This window comes from Phyllosticta citriasiana (assembly GCF_038021145.1).
Source record: "Phyllosticta citriasiana strain CBS 120426 chromosome Unknown IWZ02scaffold_8, whole genome shotgun sequence".
NCBI classification, from domain to species: domain Eukaryota; kingdom Fungi; phylum Ascomycota; class Dothideomycetes; order Botryosphaeriales; family Phyllostictaceae; genus Phyllosticta; species Phyllosticta citriasiana.
The window spans coordinates 1792445-1809288 of record NW_027117285.1 but is presented as its reverse complement, the minus strand read 5'-3'; the positions used below and the strand labels follow the sequence as shown (position 1 = coordinate 1809288).

Below are 16844 nucleotides of genomic sequence, written 5' to 3'. Positions count from 1 at the left end.
TTTTTTCGCATGCAAAGACAGCAACTTTGCGTGCCTCAGCTACTGGATGGGAAACGTCCATGGGAGGGCTGCGGCCATGGAGCCGATTGGTGTCTTGGAATTGCAGTAGTCGAGTAGCGGTAGCACCAGCACTGGTATTGGCCGGCCGCGCGTGCAGATGGTGAGGGCGAGGGCGACAAGGGCGACGACAAAAACGAACGAGGTTCAAAGAAGCAGTTGAACAGTGGCAGTGGCCATGGCTCACATCCCAACCGATCGGGCCGAGGGGACGGGCCAAGAGCGACGACGACAAGCGACGATTTTGACTTTTGTTGTTGGCCTTGTATCAAGTGCGTGTGGGTTGGTTGGTCGTCAGACGCGTCGGCGCACGCGAGACCGGAGGCGGCTTCAATCAGAGATGTCTGGTGCTAGGTAATTTTTGGCTGGGTGATAACCAAGGCGCAGTAGGTAACTAACTAATTCAATTGTCCATGTTGTGCGCACGTCGCATTGCATCCCTTGCTCTGGGTACATCAATGTACCTACCTATCTACCCGACACGGTGGATCGGGATCGATAGGCCAGCCGGGCGGTGAGCAGCCCCCCCCCAAGACAAGGTGGCGGGCAGAAACTTAGTCGTGATGCCGCGCGCAGCAACGGAGGCTGACAGTGCAATTCCTCCAGCCGCCGGCCGACCTCAAAAGCCCGCCTCCGGTCGCTCAACGCGCGGCATGACTGATTTGATCTGATCTGATCTGATCTGGTCCCCTTTTCTCTGCTGGTAGGCGTAAGAGAGCAAACGGTTTGTAGCACCGCGCGCCCCGGGCAGAGAAAGAAAGACTTGACCTTGGCGCAAATTGCGCCACCCGCCGCCGCCGCCGCCGACGACGACGACGACGACAACGACAGGTGCTAGTCATAGCTGCCAAAAAGGAGACTTGATACGAACGGGCAGCGGTAGCCAGGGGTTGCGCGGCTTTTTTGGCTGTGGCAGGGTTGCACACGAGCACTCGCACAGATTCCATTTCTCGGTGCGGAGAAGAGCAGACATACAACAGACAACATGAGTTTCAGGCTGGGGCGGTGAGCATGTTGCTTGTCGTGCTGCAGGCAGGCAGGCAGGCAGGCAGGCAGGCAAGCAGGCGTCCGGCAAGCACGGGTTGGGATTGTTGGAAGGGGACAGGGAGGGAGCGTGTGTGGCTTGTTATCTAGCATGGCGCCTAACCGCGACGAGGCCCGCCGCTGATGCGCTACCACGGCCGGCTCGAGCGCCGCATTCCAGCGCCGCTTGCAGACGACCGGAGCTGAGGTGGTGGGTGGATCATGTCAGGCGACGGGTGGGACGAGGGGAGGAAGGAGAGGATGCGGATTTTGTATCGTGAGGGCAAGAGGAGGGAGGGATCAAATCGAAAATAATCGGCGAGGTGGGTGTTGAGAGAGAGCAAGTGGAAAGAAAAACAGGTGGAGACGACGGGCAGACAGGTGGGCACTGTGGGCACTGTGGGCACTGTGGGGCCCTGGGCCTGGGTAGAGCAGAGACTGGAGGGGGGTTCGCTTACAGCGGCCGGGGTAAAGACTTGAAGACAGACCTTGGACGGGCGGGCACACTGATTGATGGTTGCGGACAAAGAAAAGGCCTCTTTGTCGACCAAAGTACCCCGATCAGCACGTCGCGCAGCGAATCCTTCAACGCTTCGCTCTAGCATCCTGGTCGGTTGGGATCGCCCTGGTTCTCGAAGCTCTGCAGGCCAAGCCAAATCCTGGATTTAGAGTGTTAACGCTGCCCCAATACCTTCTCAACACCTCGTCGCTCTCCTCTCTCTTCCCCTCAAGCCAAACTGGACTCATCCCACCCGGACCAGGCCCCCGCTGCCGACTGTTCATAATCCTTCCTCTCCGCCTCTTATCACTTCCAGCTTTTGCTTGCCTCCACCTCCTCCTCCACGTCCACCTCCTCCTCCTCCTCCTCCTCCACCACCCCGACTCTCCACCCGCGTCCGTCACAGGCAGGAGCCTTCTCCACAAGCCCTCTGACGCCGCCGCCGCCGCCGCCGCCGACGACCACGACTCGCAATCCAACAACACTCACGACTTCACGGCGACCTTTTCCGTCTGGCATTCGGTCGTTGGCCCCCGACGTCGACCTAATTGCCTTGTTCATCTTCAGGTCCAGTCAGTGCGTCGTCCCTTTCTCTCCCCATCTCTGCCGCCCTAGCAACTCGCAACTCCGGTTCCGGCTCCTGTCACACCACCTACCCGCTTGGACACCACCGCCCGCCCTGATTCACTGTTGCTGACGTCGCTCTTGCAGGTCCTCTGCCTACTTCTTGTAATGCTCTCTTCGTCCTGAGCTCTCTCAATTCTCGATCCTACCCTCCCGACACCTGTGTCAAGCCGGCCGGATGCCTTACACGCCACCCTCCCAACGGTCTCCCGCGTCGTCGAAGCCCACAAGTCCTATTCTCAGTCGCAACCATTCCTACAGCGAAGCCTCTCAGAGCCCACACTCTGCAACCTCTCCTCGCCGCCCTCAACTGCCGCACTCCCTCTCGTCGACCGCCTACCTGAGCAAGCACCGCCGCAGCCCGTCAATCTCGCAATCCACCCAGCCGCAGAATGCCCCCACCGGCCAGGTGACGGCGAATGGTACCGCACACCACCCGACTCCGCCGTCGATCAAGCTATTGATTCCCGTAGGTGCCGAATCGACACCTCCAGACTCTGTGCAAAACTCGGACGATGAAGAGCGAGGCCGGACCTCTGGAAAGATTGCTGAGCTGCACGAGGCCCTGCAGTCGATCGAGCTGAAGCGATGCCACTCGCCTGAACGTCAGCCCAGCGACTCCTTGCTCTCTCCAGCTGCCGCCGCTGTTCCCAGGCCGGCTCTCAGCGCCGAGGCCCGTAAAATCTCCCACTCGCGGTCCACCAGCGAAATCGCTCTTTCCAGCCACAACCAACTCACCGAATCGCCCATCCAGACGTCTGACGACAGCAGCGAGGATGACGGGCTGACGATGAAACCGCCGTTACTCCGCAAAAAGTCGGGCGAGCTCGTCAAGCCCGCTCTAAGACCGACGTCCCACAACCGCCGTCGACCGTCTAGCATGCCTGGCACACCATCGTTTTCCAAGGCAGTGCACTTCAACGATGATATTGAACAGGTCCGCCACTTTCTCCAAGTCGACCGGCCCATTGCCGTCAGCGCCGGCTCCTCGCCAGTAGAGGCTTACGACAGCGAGCACGAGTACCCCTTTGGTGATGAATACACTCGTCGTGAAAAGGTCGAGTGGGAGCTTCGGCTGACCAACTTCCCGCGAGACTCGTTCGAGAGGCAATCCCAGCCCGTGAGGGTCGAAAAGATTTGCCTCTCGCCAGACACCAGCACCCTCATTGGCCATGTGGCTGTTGCCAACATTGCCTTTCATAAGTCGGTTGTGGCTCGCTTCACGCTTGACTATTGGAAGACAACGTCCGAAGTCGTGGCAGAGTTCAACAACGACGTGCGGCGAAAGCAAAGCAACGATGGCTACGACCGCTTTGTCTTCAACATCAAGTTGGCTGACCAGGCGCATCTCGAGTCAAAGACGATGCTGCTGTGCGTCCGCTACAACGTCAATGGACAAGAATTCTGGGACAACAACAACTCGATGAACTACCAGGCCGACTTTATCAAAAAGACAGTGGCCAAGAGCAAAGGTTCCAAGCAGGGACCAGCTGCTGGCTCGCTCGGGGCGATCCCACGCAGCAGACATTCCCCACAGTCGGCTCGCCCCCGTTCGATGCCCGCGTCCATGGATGACGACTTTGGGCATGCGTTCGATTCCAAGTTTGAGTTTGACACGAGCGCTCCACTCCGCTTTAAGAAGAGCAAGGCACAGCGCCGGTTCCCCGATCAAGACGCCCAGAACAATCCCCAGGCCTTTGCATCGCGGTACGACTTCGGTGCTTCCCTCACTGCCGCCATCCCCACGGGCAAGCAGGCCCCAAGCGGCAAGGGCAGCAAACCCCGCACCGACTACTTTGCAAAGCAAGGCGACGCTCCGGCGCCAACCAACCTCAACGCCCCTCGACCGGACCAGTTGTCGTCGGAGAAGCCGGACCTCAAGTCGGCAGAATACAACGAACTCATCCAGAAATATTGCTTCGTACGTCCCTCCGTCCACGATGGCCACTATGCTCCTCGACACTGACACGGCAACAGTTTGGATCCCGGAAGAATACGTCTCAGTCGTCGGCTCCGCAGGCCGTGGCAACGGATGGCGCCCACGACCAAGACGACGCGGCCGTCAGTCCTCGTGGGTCGGTTTCGGGCAGCATAAGCCCTCCCCAGGAGGAACCGCCGTCGCTCGACGGGGCAGACGACGACGACGACGACGACGACGACGACGACAAGGTGCCGCCACGGTCGACGAGCCCTTTTCTGTCGCGGTCGGGATCGCCCGGACCGGTGACAGGTTCCGACTTTGGCGATCGCACCACGCCCCCGGTTTCTTTTGGATATCCCTACAACAACAACATGCACCGAGGCATTTTCATTGATTCTCACACGCCCAAGGCGATTCTCGGCTGAGGCGGCGGTGTGGCGTGGCTGGGAGGCGACCAATGTGGATACGATGACGCTGTTACGAGATCGATTGGTGACGATGCGATGGACTGGTCGGTGCCGAGAGGCAAACAGACTGGAAAGGTTCAAAAGCGTCCTCTCTTTTTAACGGCCGGGCTCACGGCTGACACACACACACACACACACACACACACACACACACACACACACGGGAGGCAGTGGTGGCCTTGGCTGGTGCATCATTATCCTCATGCGTTTTGACGACATGCATTACCGGAAATTGCTTTGTCTTGTGCGGCTCTGCATAATCGACTTTTCTGCGTTGCTCTGGGAGGGATCGGAGTCTTTGCACCGGGACGGAGTCATTGTTGGTGTTTTGTCTGCCCGCAGCTTGCTTTGGGTCTTTCTTCTTGCTCTCTTCTCTCTCTCTCCCCCCCCCCCCTTTGATTCCTTTTTAATAGACAGCTTGTGTAGTACTCTCAAGAAGTGGCTACTCCCGTCTTGTTGTTAGCTCTCCATGCTCTTGTTCGTTGTTGACGTGTTTTGCTCGTCGTCAGTCTTGTCTCGTTGATGGTAGGGATGGGTGGAATGCTCAAAAGTTGCGTTTGTTTCTTTGCCATGTTTCTTTTTCCTCTTTGTTGTTTCCTTTGCTCTTTTTTACACGAAGCATTCCTCCTGTTTCCTACCGATCGACGGATGGGATAGCGAAGGCATATGAAGAAGCATTGGCACAATCGGAAGACGGTGCAACCTACCGTCTCTTCCAATGCGCGCGTATTTGTTGAGGACAGGAAATCGGGCTTTTGCGCGTCGTGCGTTGTTTTCATTGGTTAGGGGAGGAGAAGCGGCATTCATCGATACATGTTTCCCCTATCCAATTCCCCCATCTATCAGCTGGTGCTCGAGGCTTCCCCCGCAGAGCGAGGCTGGCCTTGGCGCCCGCGCAGAAGAGAAAATCCACAAAAAAACAAATTCTGGCATTTGCTTTGCTCTTCAATCGATCAATTGAGTGACTGGTGACCTACCTACCTACCTACTCGTGAAGTGTTGGTTGAGCTCGAATCGTGATGTTGACTTCTGCCGCCGAAACTGAGACAGACATCCGACCCCACCTCAGCCGACCGACGACTGAAAAGTTGCCCCGCCATGATGCCTGCAGCGCCCCTAGCCAGCGACAAACGACGACGCGTCTTCCCGAGACCGGCCGACCTTTCCGAACCACCACCACCTCAGGCAGGCACTTTCCACTCGCTTCGCTCCCGTCCAGTCCAGTCCAGTCCAGTCTCTCTCCGCATCACACTTACCGCACCGACCCACCGACCGACCGCCTCCTGACTTTATTTACTTGCGTGCCGCCTGCCGTGCATTCAGCCTACCTTTTTTTTTTTTTTTTCCTTTTTTTTTTTTTAGAATTGTCGGCTTTTTCCCGCCCGTCCTGCTGCCGCCCGTTTCGCCCGTGTCTGGGATACGGGGTTTGCGCTTTGAGCGGTTGTTGCGGTTGTTGCGGTACTGAGGGTTGAGCGAGAGAAAGCGGGGGAAAGAGGGATAGAGAAAGAGGTGTGTTGTTGCTTTCTCGCGCTGAGGTGAGAGAGCTTCGATTGATTGCGCGCTTCCTGCAGCGCCTCGATCATATCCACTCATACCCGACCTACCTAGAAACCACTCCCGCTGACCTACCTACTTCCACCAGACCAACACACAACCCCTCACCACCATGTCCTCCCCCACAAAACCAGCAATCGACGCCACAACCATCCTCTCCCTCCTCGGCACCGTCGCCGCCCTCTCCCTCGCCTACACCCTCTCGCTGCGCCTCCTACCCCACGGCACGACTAAGACACTGCGCGTCCTCTTCATCTGGCACGCCTTCGACGCCGCCATCCACGCCATCTTCGAAGGCAGTTTTCTGTGGAACTGTTTTTTCGTGTCCGCTCTGCGCTCCACGCTCTCCCCAGAGGATTCACTGGGCTCGGCCTCGCCCTTCGAACCCCTACCCCCCGGCGTCCACTGGCTGAACGATCCATCCCGTCTGTACGGCGCCTTCTACGGCGCCGGCCCGTTCAGTCGCTTGTGGCAGGAGTACGCCAAGGCGGATCGGCGGTGGGGCGGCAGCGATACGGGGGTTGTCAGTTTGGAGTTGTTGACTGTGGGAATTGGGGCGCCGTTGGCGGCCGTGTGTGCGGAGGGGGTGAGGAGGGGGGCGTGGAGGGGTGAGGGAGGTGGTGGGGTGAGTGGCAGGAGTTGGTTTTGGATGACGGTTTTGGCGACGGGGGAGTTGTACGGTGGTGAGTTGATTTTCCTTCTCTTTCTCAAGTTTTTTTTTCTTTCTTTTTTTTTTTCATTTGTTTGGTCTTTGGGTTGAGCTTTTCAAGAGACCCTGACGGGAAATGATGGAGAGGCTCCGTCGCGAGAGGGACGCGCAACGCTCAACCAACCAACCCCCAAACCCCCTGATCCCTGCTTGGCATCTAGACCCAACAACGCAACCCATCCCTCCCAGCCTTACTACCCAGGGTGCCGCCATCTCAATCCCTCCTATACACAACAAAAAGAAGGGTCCCAGAGTTCCGGGGTCCCAGGGTCCAATCTCACCCCTTGTCCTCCTCCTCCTCCTCCTCCCCAATCCTTCCCCACAACAACTTACTAACGTCCTCTCTCTCCAACGTCTAGGCTGGATGACATTCTGCCCCGAATGGCTAACCGGCAGCCCCAATCTCGACACGAGCAACTGGATGTACAAGTACCTATACCTGTCCTTTTTCAATCTGCTGTGGGTGTTTTTCCCGCTGTGGATCTTGCGATGCGCGTATGTTGCTTTTGGGGGTGTTGGTGGGGGCAAAGAGGGGAAGAAGAGGGTGTGATGATGGGAAAGGGGAGGGGTTGATGTGGCATTGTCGATGTAGATAGGTGCGTGCAGACAAGGGTATATTCATGTGTGACTGACTGTCTGTCTGTCTATGTGCTTGCTCAACTTTCCTTTGCCCTAAACCACCGTCGCAAACCTCGCCCGCCTCCCCCTCCACACCCACTCTTCCTCCCGCGGCCGTCGCCATCCCACGAGCTCTGCCTCCAATTCCCACCCCCCCTCATCCATCCCCCTCTCGTCCTTCTCCCCTCTTCTCGCCTTCTCTCTCGCCTTCTTCCTCCCCTTTTCTCCCCCTTCCTTCTCCACACCCTGCCCCCGATACACCATCATCGCCAACCACACCGCATCCGCATTCCTCCTCTCAAACGCGGTCCGCAGCTCTTCATCAGCGACGACGCGCGGAAGCAAAAGGGCGAGCGCCTGATCGAATGCTGCGTCGGAAAGCGTGACGTGCGTTATGATGGCAGCGAAGAGGCGCGTCAGCGCGGCGCGGATGATGCGCGTGGGGGCCGTGGTGTAGAATGTTGACGGCGGGTGGTGCAGGTGCGGGTCTGAGGTGTTGTGGGTTGAGGGTGAGGATGTAGTAGCGGTGGCACCGGTGGTGGTGGTGGTGGTGGTGGTGGTGGCGGCGGCGGCGGCGGCTCTGGGCCGCGAGGGTAGTGCGAGTATCGACGACGACGACCATGACCATGGTGCCATTGGGGCGCGGTCTTTCATGTTCCTTTTCTCTTTGCCCTCCGTACTGCCGCCGCTCTCAAACAACCGCAGCAACGCGCCCCACACGCCTTCAATCCTCCCGCGCATAAATTCGCCGCCGTACGCGCACATGACGGCCGCGACGTCGCAGGCGCCCTCGACGACGTACGCTTCGGGGTCGGCGAGGCGCGGGACCAGTGCTGGCCAGAGCGTGTTGAGGAGGGGGAGGAAGGTGTTTTCGTGTTTGGCGAGGGAGGGGAGGGTGGTTTTGAGGAGGGAGAGGAGGGAGGTGCGCAGGGTCGGCGAGGGCGAGGAGAGGTAGTGTTGGGTTAGGCTGGTGATTTTGTGGAGGAGGGCGTAGGTTGCGGGCGCGGGTGGTGGGGGGTCGGGCTCTACGGATTCTTCTTCTTCTTCTTTTTGTTGTTCTTGATTCTCGTCGTCGTCGACATCTTCGATGAGGCATGTTTTGCCCTTGTCGACGTCCTTCCATGGCGCACGCGGGAACTCTGCTTTCTCTAGCTCGACGGGATGGTCTTCCTTTGCCTCTCTCCGCTGCAAGTCTTCGAGAATGGCCAGCACGTCTTGGACACTCGTCAACTCCTGCTCTCCCCCAGTCTTCGACTCTTGCTGGCCAGCAGTAATAGCGAGCAGCGGCGTCTTAACGCCCTCCTCCGCAATGCCGCTAAGCACGCGAAACAGCAGCTCCACCAACCGCGGATACCCATGGAAGCTCTCCAGCGCCGCAAAAATGCTGCCAACCAAATCATCCAGATACGGCAGCAGACTGGGCCCGCTCAGCTTGATCATCATGAGCAGCACCTGCGGCGCCTGCGGGCTAATGTCGAACGTGTTGAGCTTGAGCGCGACGGCGTTGACGAGGTAGTCGACGTTTTCGACGATCAGCGCGCTGACGGAGCTGTAGCCGCACGCTGCGGCTATGATGTTGAGAGCTGTTGCGGCGTGCGAGCGCAGGTTTGCGTGTGATGAGCCGACCAGGTGCACGATGGGGTAGAGGGCGTCGACGAGCTCGATCCGGAACTCGTTCTTGAGTGTTTGTGCTTGGAATGCCATCGTCTCGAGCGCAAGGGCTTGGATCCGCCAGTCGTGCGGCGTTTCGACATGGTGTTGCTGGAGCGTGTCCAGCGAGAGCGAGTAGAGTTCCTCCAGGAGCTCCTCGTGGGGGGACAAGGCGCCGTCGTCGATGGCGAGGAAATCGTTCATCAGCGAGTCTTGCTTGTTTCCGGAGCGGAGGAGCTGAAGTGCAGTCCAGAAACTGGCCACCTGTTGCGCTCCTCGGAACGAATGTAGAGAATCCACAAGCTCTCTGGCGGCCGTCAAGGACGATTTGGATATGCTCACGTTTTCGACGAGCTGTTTGAGGTCTTGCGCAATTACTCGTTGAGAATCGTTTTCGTACAACACCTGCTCAAATTCGAGCGAAGTGTTGATCGTCGAAGAAGAGGTCATATCCATGGAAGGAGCTAGCGCGGTGGTCTCCACAATCTCCATCTTCTTCGACGACTCCAAGATTGCCGTCGAGATGCCATCGCGCAGGTTCGTGGCCAGCATCCGATCAACGAGCCCCAGCTCGACGCCATGCTCAGAAAGCAGGTGGTAAGCCGTTGAAATTTGCTTGATTGTCGTCCGCTTTACACTGTCATCGGGACTTGTCATTACTCTCGGCAAGGAAATAGCCCAGTTGTGGATTGCAGATCTCAACAGGTCGGCGAATTTGGAGTCCGCCAGGAGGACCTGGCGCACAGTGCTTGTAGCTTGGAAGTCTTCATCCGCACCGCACAAGACGACCATAGTTTCAACCATCATGGCTGCCGAGTCTTTGAGAGATGTTTTACAATCTTGCAGCACAACCAGACAAAGATCTAGCAATGCGTGACGGACCTCGCTGCGCTCGTGATGACGAATGCGGATGACGTTGGCCAAGGCCTTTTTTATCCAAGACGCTGTTGCTTGTAGCCACGATTGATTGAGCTGCTTCCCTGATTCGCCCGTTTCGGTGCTCGAAGGGAGGTTGTTGGTGAATTCGTCGGCCAAGACAGTCTTAAAGAGATGTGAGAGAATCTCGAGCGAGCGTTGGAATGTCTTGTAAGAGCGGCGCTGTTGCGTGGATGGGACCAGGACAGTCGAAAGCGTCGAAACAATTTTGGGCATGATGCTGGCCAGGGCATCGCGGTCCGGAATCGCAGAGCAACAGGCAAACAAGGCATTAGAAGCGGCAATCTGGACATTGTTTGATGGTCCCTCTTGGATACCTTCCAACATGACCATGACGGAGTGGCCTAGAGGACCCATGTTTTTGACATCTGTCAAGGACTTGCGAGCCAAGTCGTTGTCTTGGTAGTTGGTGAATAATTGATCGAGGCATCGGAAAGCCGCAGTTTGCAACTCCTCTGACGATTGTGTGGCGTTTTTCTGTCCAGGAGGACCACCGGCGAAGCCAGTGGCCAGTAACAGAATTTGGTGACTCAAATCTGGATTCGTGTTTGACCGCCAGCCTGATTCAAGAAGAACAGTAATGCAGTCGAGCGTTAGCTCCACGGCGACGCCTGGAAGCTTTTGCCGCTCGCGCAGGACATACGACAAGGGGAAAAAGACATAGTCGGTGAGTTTTGCATCTAATGTGTCTGGAGTAGACGCTGCCTCGCGCAGAGCAACAAGAAGGTTGGAAAGACGGCTGACGACCTGCTTTGGGTCTCCATTGTTGGCTGCTATTTCGAGGACGGCCTGGGAGAGTTGGACACAGTGAGGCTTGAGCTGTTAAGTGTCAGAGGTGATGTTTTATCGTACTTGGTGCCTTACAAGATGGAAAATTCGCTGCCGGCACTCCATGCCCCAAGATGGGAAATGGTGAGATAGATGGAAAAGATGACCAGAGAAAAAGAGACGGGGGATCAAATGCGTGGTTTGTGGTGATTAGACGAGGGAAAAACACCGTCTCCAGGTAGTCACGCCGAGAAGAAAGAGATATCGTCGTTTGTTTGATCGCTCTGGCTTGGGGAGAGGTTGTGGTGGTGATGATGGTCGGGACAGACTCGGGCTCGGCGGGCGGGTCAGAGCTTGGGTGCTTGGGGACGGGCGGAAGCTCCGAGTCGGCGCGCGCGTCCCGTCGCCAGAAAGTCAACCACCAACGCGTACCGTGGTGATACCATTTCACCGTCTCTCGCCCCCCGCTCCCTCCCAACGCGCATCCACCACTCCACCTGCCCTGGACAAGTCTTTCTATCCATCTCACTGTTCCGGTCCCATCTCCCCGTTTGCGCCGCGGCGCATCCGATAGCGACCTGTCAACACCGCGCAGCATGCCTGGAACTCGAAGGCGCGCCAGCGCCGCCGCCGCCGTCGCCGCCGAGGACCCCGAGGAGCACGACGAGACAAACGGTCTTCATTTCAATGAAGCTCTCACATGGCGCGCAGGGAGACCTATACCTGTAGCCGACTTGCTGCGGAGGCTGCAGGCCCTGTCACAAGACCTGCGGGGTCTTGATCAGGAAGAGGCTGAGAGGGAGTCGCTTCTACCCATTGCCAAACAGCTGGCCTCGCAAAACTTGCTGGGTCACAAGGACCGCGGAGTGAGAGCTTGGGCAGCATGCTGTATAGTCGACATGTTCAAACTGTGTGCTCCAGACGCGCCCTACACTGGTTCGCAGCTCAAGGTATGATGCGCTCAGCCAAACTTGTGCCCGTGCTGACCACGTTCGCGCCAGGACATATTCACAATGATCATCAACACGATACTGCCCGCACTTTCGGATCCGTCGAGTCCGTACAATTCCCAGCACGTTTACGTCCTTAAATCGCTTGCCGAAGTTAAAAGCATCGTCCTCGTCACCGACATCCCCTCCGCCAACAACCTGATACTAGCGCTGTGCACAGCTTGCTTTGACGTGCTTTCTCAGCCTTCCAAGTCTGAATCAGGGGAAGAGCTGAGCAAAAATGTTGAGCATTACATGACGAAGCTCTTGATTGTGCTAGTGGACGAGGCGCAGAGCCTACCGGCCGAAGCCGTGGACGTCATTCTTGCCCAGTTCCTCCGCGCGGACCCACGTGTATTGTCGGGTGGTAGCAAAAGCAAAAAGGGCGCACAGTACGACGAAAGGCAGTCGACTCTCTTACTTAAGGAAGCCCCTCCAGCGTACAACATGGCCATGAACATTTGCAACTCCCTTCCGGAAAAAATGGCTAGGTTGATTAGCCAGTACTTTAGCTCCGTCATCGTCGACGCAACTTCAGTCCCCATTCCTCTCAAGACGTCGAAAAATCGTTCAAAGCGAATGAGCAGTGTTGGGGCAGACTCGGACGACGAGGCTCCTCGGCAGCCGACTGAAGACGACCTAAACGAGAGCAGAAAAGTACACCGATTGTTGCGCGAGCTCTGGAGGTCGTCCCCTCTCGTATTGCAAGACATCATCCCACAGCTTGACGCCGAACTGAGCGCAGAAGACGTCCAGCTCAGAAATCTTGCGACGGAGACTTTAGGAGACATTATTTCAGGAATCGGAGCCGCTGGTCCACCTCCCCCGCCAACTTATAACCCCTCAGCATATCCTTCTCAGAGTCTATCTCCCCCTTCGGAGCGCCTACCCGTCTACAATTTCCTCACGACGCCAACATCACCCCAATCCTTTGCCTCTAGCTATCACCAGGTATACGAAAGTTTCCTTAGCCGCCGCAACGATAAGTCGCCGGCGATTCGCGCAGCGTGGACCACTGCCATTGGTCGGATCCTCTCGACAAACGCAGGAGGAGTAGGCCTGGATGAAGAAGACCAACAGAGACTACTTAAGCTCTTTGGTGAAATGCTCGTTGATGGCGACGAGCGTGTCCGTCTGGCTGCTGTCAAGTCCGTTGAGCGCTTCGGTTACCATGACATTGTCCAGAAACTTGGAATCAGAGGCAGCGCAGCCGAGTCTGAATCCATTCTGAGCAATCTTGCCGACAGAGTCAAGGATCGAAAACCAGCCGTGCGCACCGAGGCCACCAAGCTGCTAGCAAAGATTTGGGGTGTTGCAGCAGGCGCAATCGCCGAAGGCAGCGAACGCGTAGGCCTGCTGTTGGGTCCCATCCCATCCCGCATTCTAGAGGCCTATTTTTTGAACGACAAAGAAGTCAATGTGCTCATCGACCGCATCCTTTTCGAAGAACTTGTTCCGTTATCCTACCCCGACACTAAGAGAAAGCGCGGAAGAGAGAGCCAAGCAAATGGGGATGTTGAATATACCGAGGCTGATGTGGACAAGATTCGGGTCGAGCGTATACTCGTTCTCATTAGGGACTTGCTTCCGCGGCCAAAGCTTGTCCTCTTTGCAAAACAAACGCACCAGGTTGTCCTCGCCAAGTACATGGACGCGCTGCTCAAAAAGTGCGAAGAGTTCAACGGCGGTGTCATGGAATCGCGCTCGCAGGAAATCGAGCAGCACTTGGGCAGGCTCATTGACTACCACGCCAAGATGCTTCCAGAAACCTCTCGAGCCTCTGAGGACCTGTGGAAATTTGCAAAGATGCATGACCGCCGCTGCTACGCGCTCATCCGGTTTTGTATAGCTACTGACAGCGATTACCGTAGAGTGCGAAATTCAATCGTATGTTGCCGAATTGCCTTCTATCTTCCAGCGCTGACTGTCTACAGAGAGAGCTTACGAAGCGGATTGAAGAGGCCACTGGCTCCTCGGCCACATTGCTGGACACCCTCATTCCTCTGGTTTACCGTTCAAGCATCCTCCTTTACAACAAGAACCACGTACCTGCAATCATTCAGTTTTCGAGGACGGATGAAAAGGGACTGGGCAGCACAGCGCACGAGGTCCTCAAAGAAATTTCGTCCAAGAATCCCGATGTCTTCCGTGGCTATGTCGAAGAGTTATGCAAGGTCCTGGAGAGCGAAGCACCAACAGCGAAAAAGCCCAATCGACCAGGCGCAGTCGACGATCTCAAGGCTTGCGCCGGCTTTGCCAGGCGTTTTCCCAAGGATGTGCCGACGGACCGCAAGTTCATCAAAGCAATGCTCAGCTTTGCTCAATTTGGTTCACCCCCGAAGGCGGCCAAATATGGAGTGTCAATCATCATGGCCTGCACGGACAAGAAGGAAATGCACGCGCGCGACCTCTTGAAGCAATGCACAGAAGGCTTTGAGTATGGAAAAGGCAATTACCTGGCACGGCTTGCAGCTCTCAGTCAGCTCATGCTGCTCGGCTCTAAGGCTATAGAGGACGAGATCGACCCGGTCATCGACATTGCCATTGACGGAGTACTTCTTAGATCTACACCGGCTGATGCACAGCAAAACCCTGACTGGACAGATGAACCTGATGAGGACTGCGCCGCTAAAATGTGGGCGCTTAAGATCCTGGTCAACCGCCTGCGCGGGCTAAGCGACGACGAATCAATCAATCAAGTCTCGGAGCCCGTGTACAAACTGCTCAACACCCTCGTCAGCAAGCACGGCGAGCTCTCCAGAAAGATTGAATCACCGGTGGCGCAAAAATCCCGGCTCCGGCTACTTGCTTCCGAGCTGCTTCTCAAACTATGCTGCGAGAAGCGTTTTGACGCTCTCCTTACTCCCAGGGACTTTAATGAGCTCGCCACCGTCATTCAAGACCCACACGCCAAGGTCAGGGATGGCTTTGTTCGCAAGCTGATGAAGTACCTCGGTCAAGACAAGTTGCCCAAACGCTTCTACACAATCGTGTTTCTGGGTGCGTTTGAGCCGGACTCGCGCATCAAGACTAGCACATTTACGTGGCTCAAGGCGCGCCAAGCGGCGTTTAGCAAGGCCCACGACCATGTACTGGAAGACGTCTTTGCTCGATTTTTGAGCGTGCTCGCGCATCACCCAGACTTCGACACCGAGGTGGAAAATTTGCGGGACGTCGTGACATACCTGCTGTTCTATCTCAAGGCCGTGGCGAACGAGGACAGCATCTCCCTCATTTACCACCAGGCCCAACGGGTCAAAGCCGTGGAAGATGCGATTGACCCTGCTCGGAGCGAAAGTCTGTACGTTTTGAGCGACCTGGCCCAAGCAGTCATTCAAAGATACCGGGACTTGTTCGGCTGGAACATCCAGGCTGTGCCCAAAAAGGCACGCATGCCGGCCGATGTGTTCGCCAATCTTCCCAGCCACGAACGTGCGCAAGAGATTGCCGAAAAGCAGCATGTCCCAGAAGAGCTAGTGGACGAGCTCGACGATCTGGTCCGAGCTGCCGTTAAAGGTCGCAAGGTGAGTATCCTCTGGGGTGATCTGGGGTTCCTAACTGACTGTTTTAGCAGCGCAAGTCCGAAACCACCAGCGAGCAGCGTGAAAAGAAACGCGCTCGAGCTTCTTCTACCTTTCCAACTCGAAAAGCCCCGAAAGCCGCAAAAATAGCCAAGACGCCCAAAAAGAGGAAGGAGCCCCTCTCGGACAATGTCGCCTCGGGCGACAGGCGTCGCAGCGGGAGGAATCTTGGCGGCAAGAATTACGCAGAGTCCAGTCAGGGTGAGGATGAGGAAATGGACGATGCGCAAGACCAAGAAAATGAATCTGGAGACGAGATTGTACAGGAGGATGGGCCAGTTGAGGAAGAAAACGAGCACCAAAGCGACGTGGACGATGTGGAGGAGCAGGAAACTCCAGCTCAAACCCCCAAGAGCACGCAAGGAAAATCGAAGACTGCTGCGGCGAAGAGCGAAGCACCAAAAGAGAAGAAGGCTCCGGCCAAGGCGATCAAGTCGAAGACCAACGGAGCTACCCCAACCCGGCGAAGCACAAGGGGGAAGCCACCGCCACAGGCAGACGATGCAGAGTCCGATGATGACGCTCTGTCCGACCCACCGGATTCGGATGACGAGCAACGGCTTTAAGGGGGCGGGTTGTAAGCATTCATTGGATGGATGGACACGTTTTATTTTGTTTTGTCCACGACGGGATGGGCTGCTTGAATGGTCCAATGACAGTGCGCCGCTGCGGCCGCGGTGGATTTTTGTTCTCGTTTCTTTTTTTCCCCTTTCCTTTCTCTTCTCTTTTTCAAATGCATACCCAGTGAGTGCGTTCTTAGGAGGCCGGGCGGCCGGCATGTGCAAAAATTCATGGAATTCGCCTATCCTTCTTTCATATCGCCCCTTCATGCGCCGCTGCATTGCATGGCGAGATGTCGGTCGTCCGCGGCCCTATCCTTTACTCTCCAGGCCCTTTCCGTCAACGCCGGTCCACGCGTCTGTGACCTTTCATGTCTGATATCAAGCACGACGGACGGACGGCGGCGGCTCGGGTCGGGTCTGCTTTTCCTAACTACCTATCTACCATGCAACATGAGTAAGGTACATGTAGGTAAGTGCCGGAGACGGGAGCCAGCTAGAATCCGCAAAAAAAAAAAAAAAAAAAAAGAAACCATGTATCTTCAGGCATCATCATCGGCCGGCTCCACCGTCGATGACTGCCTACTGCTGCTGCTGCTGCTGCTGCAGCGGCGGTAGCGGCGGTCTGACTGAAACGCAGACTGACTGACCGACTGGCGTGCTTACCTTACCTCACTGCACGTGAATTATGAGAGCTTCGACCCACATACCTATCCATCCATGCGTCGGGACGTTTCCTGGGGTTCTCTAGTGCCGCCCAAGCCCACGCCCACGCCAACAACCTGCCGCCATCGCCGCCGCCGTAGTCGACATTCATGTATCCATGCCGTCAGTCATATTTACACGCTGCCTGCCTGCCTGCCTGCCTGCCTGCCTACCTACCTACGC

General features: G+C 56.7%; 4 protein-coding genes across 4 annotated transcripts; 3 read left to right on the top strand and 1 right to left on the bottom strand.

Moving 5' to 3' along the window:
• The first annotated feature begins 1966 nt into the window (after nucleotides 1-1966).
• On the top strand, nucleotides 1967-4786 carry IWZ02DRAFT_303783 (putative phosphatase regulatory subunit-domain-containing protein). The gene is made up of 5 exons (XM_066763976.1): nucleotides 1967-2155; nucleotides 2291-2625; nucleotides 2677-4124; nucleotides 4181-4209; nucleotides 4279-4786. The coding sequence occupies exons 2-5, from the start codon at nucleotides 2382-2384 to the stop codon at nucleotides 4547-4549; spliced, it is 1992 nt and encodes a 663-aa protein (XP_066622020.1). The 5' UTR covers nucleotides 1967-2155; nucleotides 2291-2381; the 3' UTR covers nucleotides 4550-4786.
• A 1471-nt stretch (nucleotides 4787-6257) lies between these two features.
• On the top strand, nucleotides 6258-7465 carry IWZ02DRAFT_521729 (Emopamil-binding protein; the record flags this gene model as incomplete). The annotated part of the gene is made up of 2 exons (XM_066770801.1): nucleotides 6258-6828; nucleotides 7214-7465. The coding sequence occupies 2 exons, from the start codon at nucleotides 6258-6260 to the stop codon at nucleotides 7402-7404; spliced, it is 762 nt and encodes a 253-aa protein (XP_066622019.1). The 3' UTR covers nucleotides 7405-7465.
• An 11-nt stretch (nucleotides 7466-7476) lies between these two features.
• On the bottom strand, nucleotides 7477-11147 carry IWZ02DRAFT_303736 (HEAT repeat protein-like protein). Its single transcript, XM_066763975.1, has 2 exons — nucleotides 10923-11147; nucleotides 7477-10877 (listed from the first exon to the last, which is right to left on the bottom strand). Exons 1-2 carry the CDS (start codon nucleotides 10950-10952, stop codon nucleotides 7527-7529), a joined length of 3381 nt encoding a protein of 1126 aa, XP_066622018.1. The 5' UTR covers nucleotides 10953-11147; the 3' UTR covers nucleotides 7477-7526.
• An 87-nt stretch (nucleotides 11148-11234) lies between these two features.
• Nucleotides 11235-16075, top strand: IWZ02DRAFT_303686 (armadillo-type protein). Its single transcript, XM_066763974.1, has 4 exons — nucleotides 11235-11776; nucleotides 11828-13702; nucleotides 13750-15339; nucleotides 15390-16075. Exons 1-4 carry the CDS (start codon nucleotides 11423-11425, stop codon nucleotides 15960-15962), a joined length of 4392 nt encoding a protein of 1463 aa, XP_066622017.1. The 5' UTR covers nucleotides 11235-11422; the 3' UTR covers nucleotides 15963-16075.
• The last annotated feature ends 769 nt before the right edge of the window (nucleotides 16076-16844 follow it).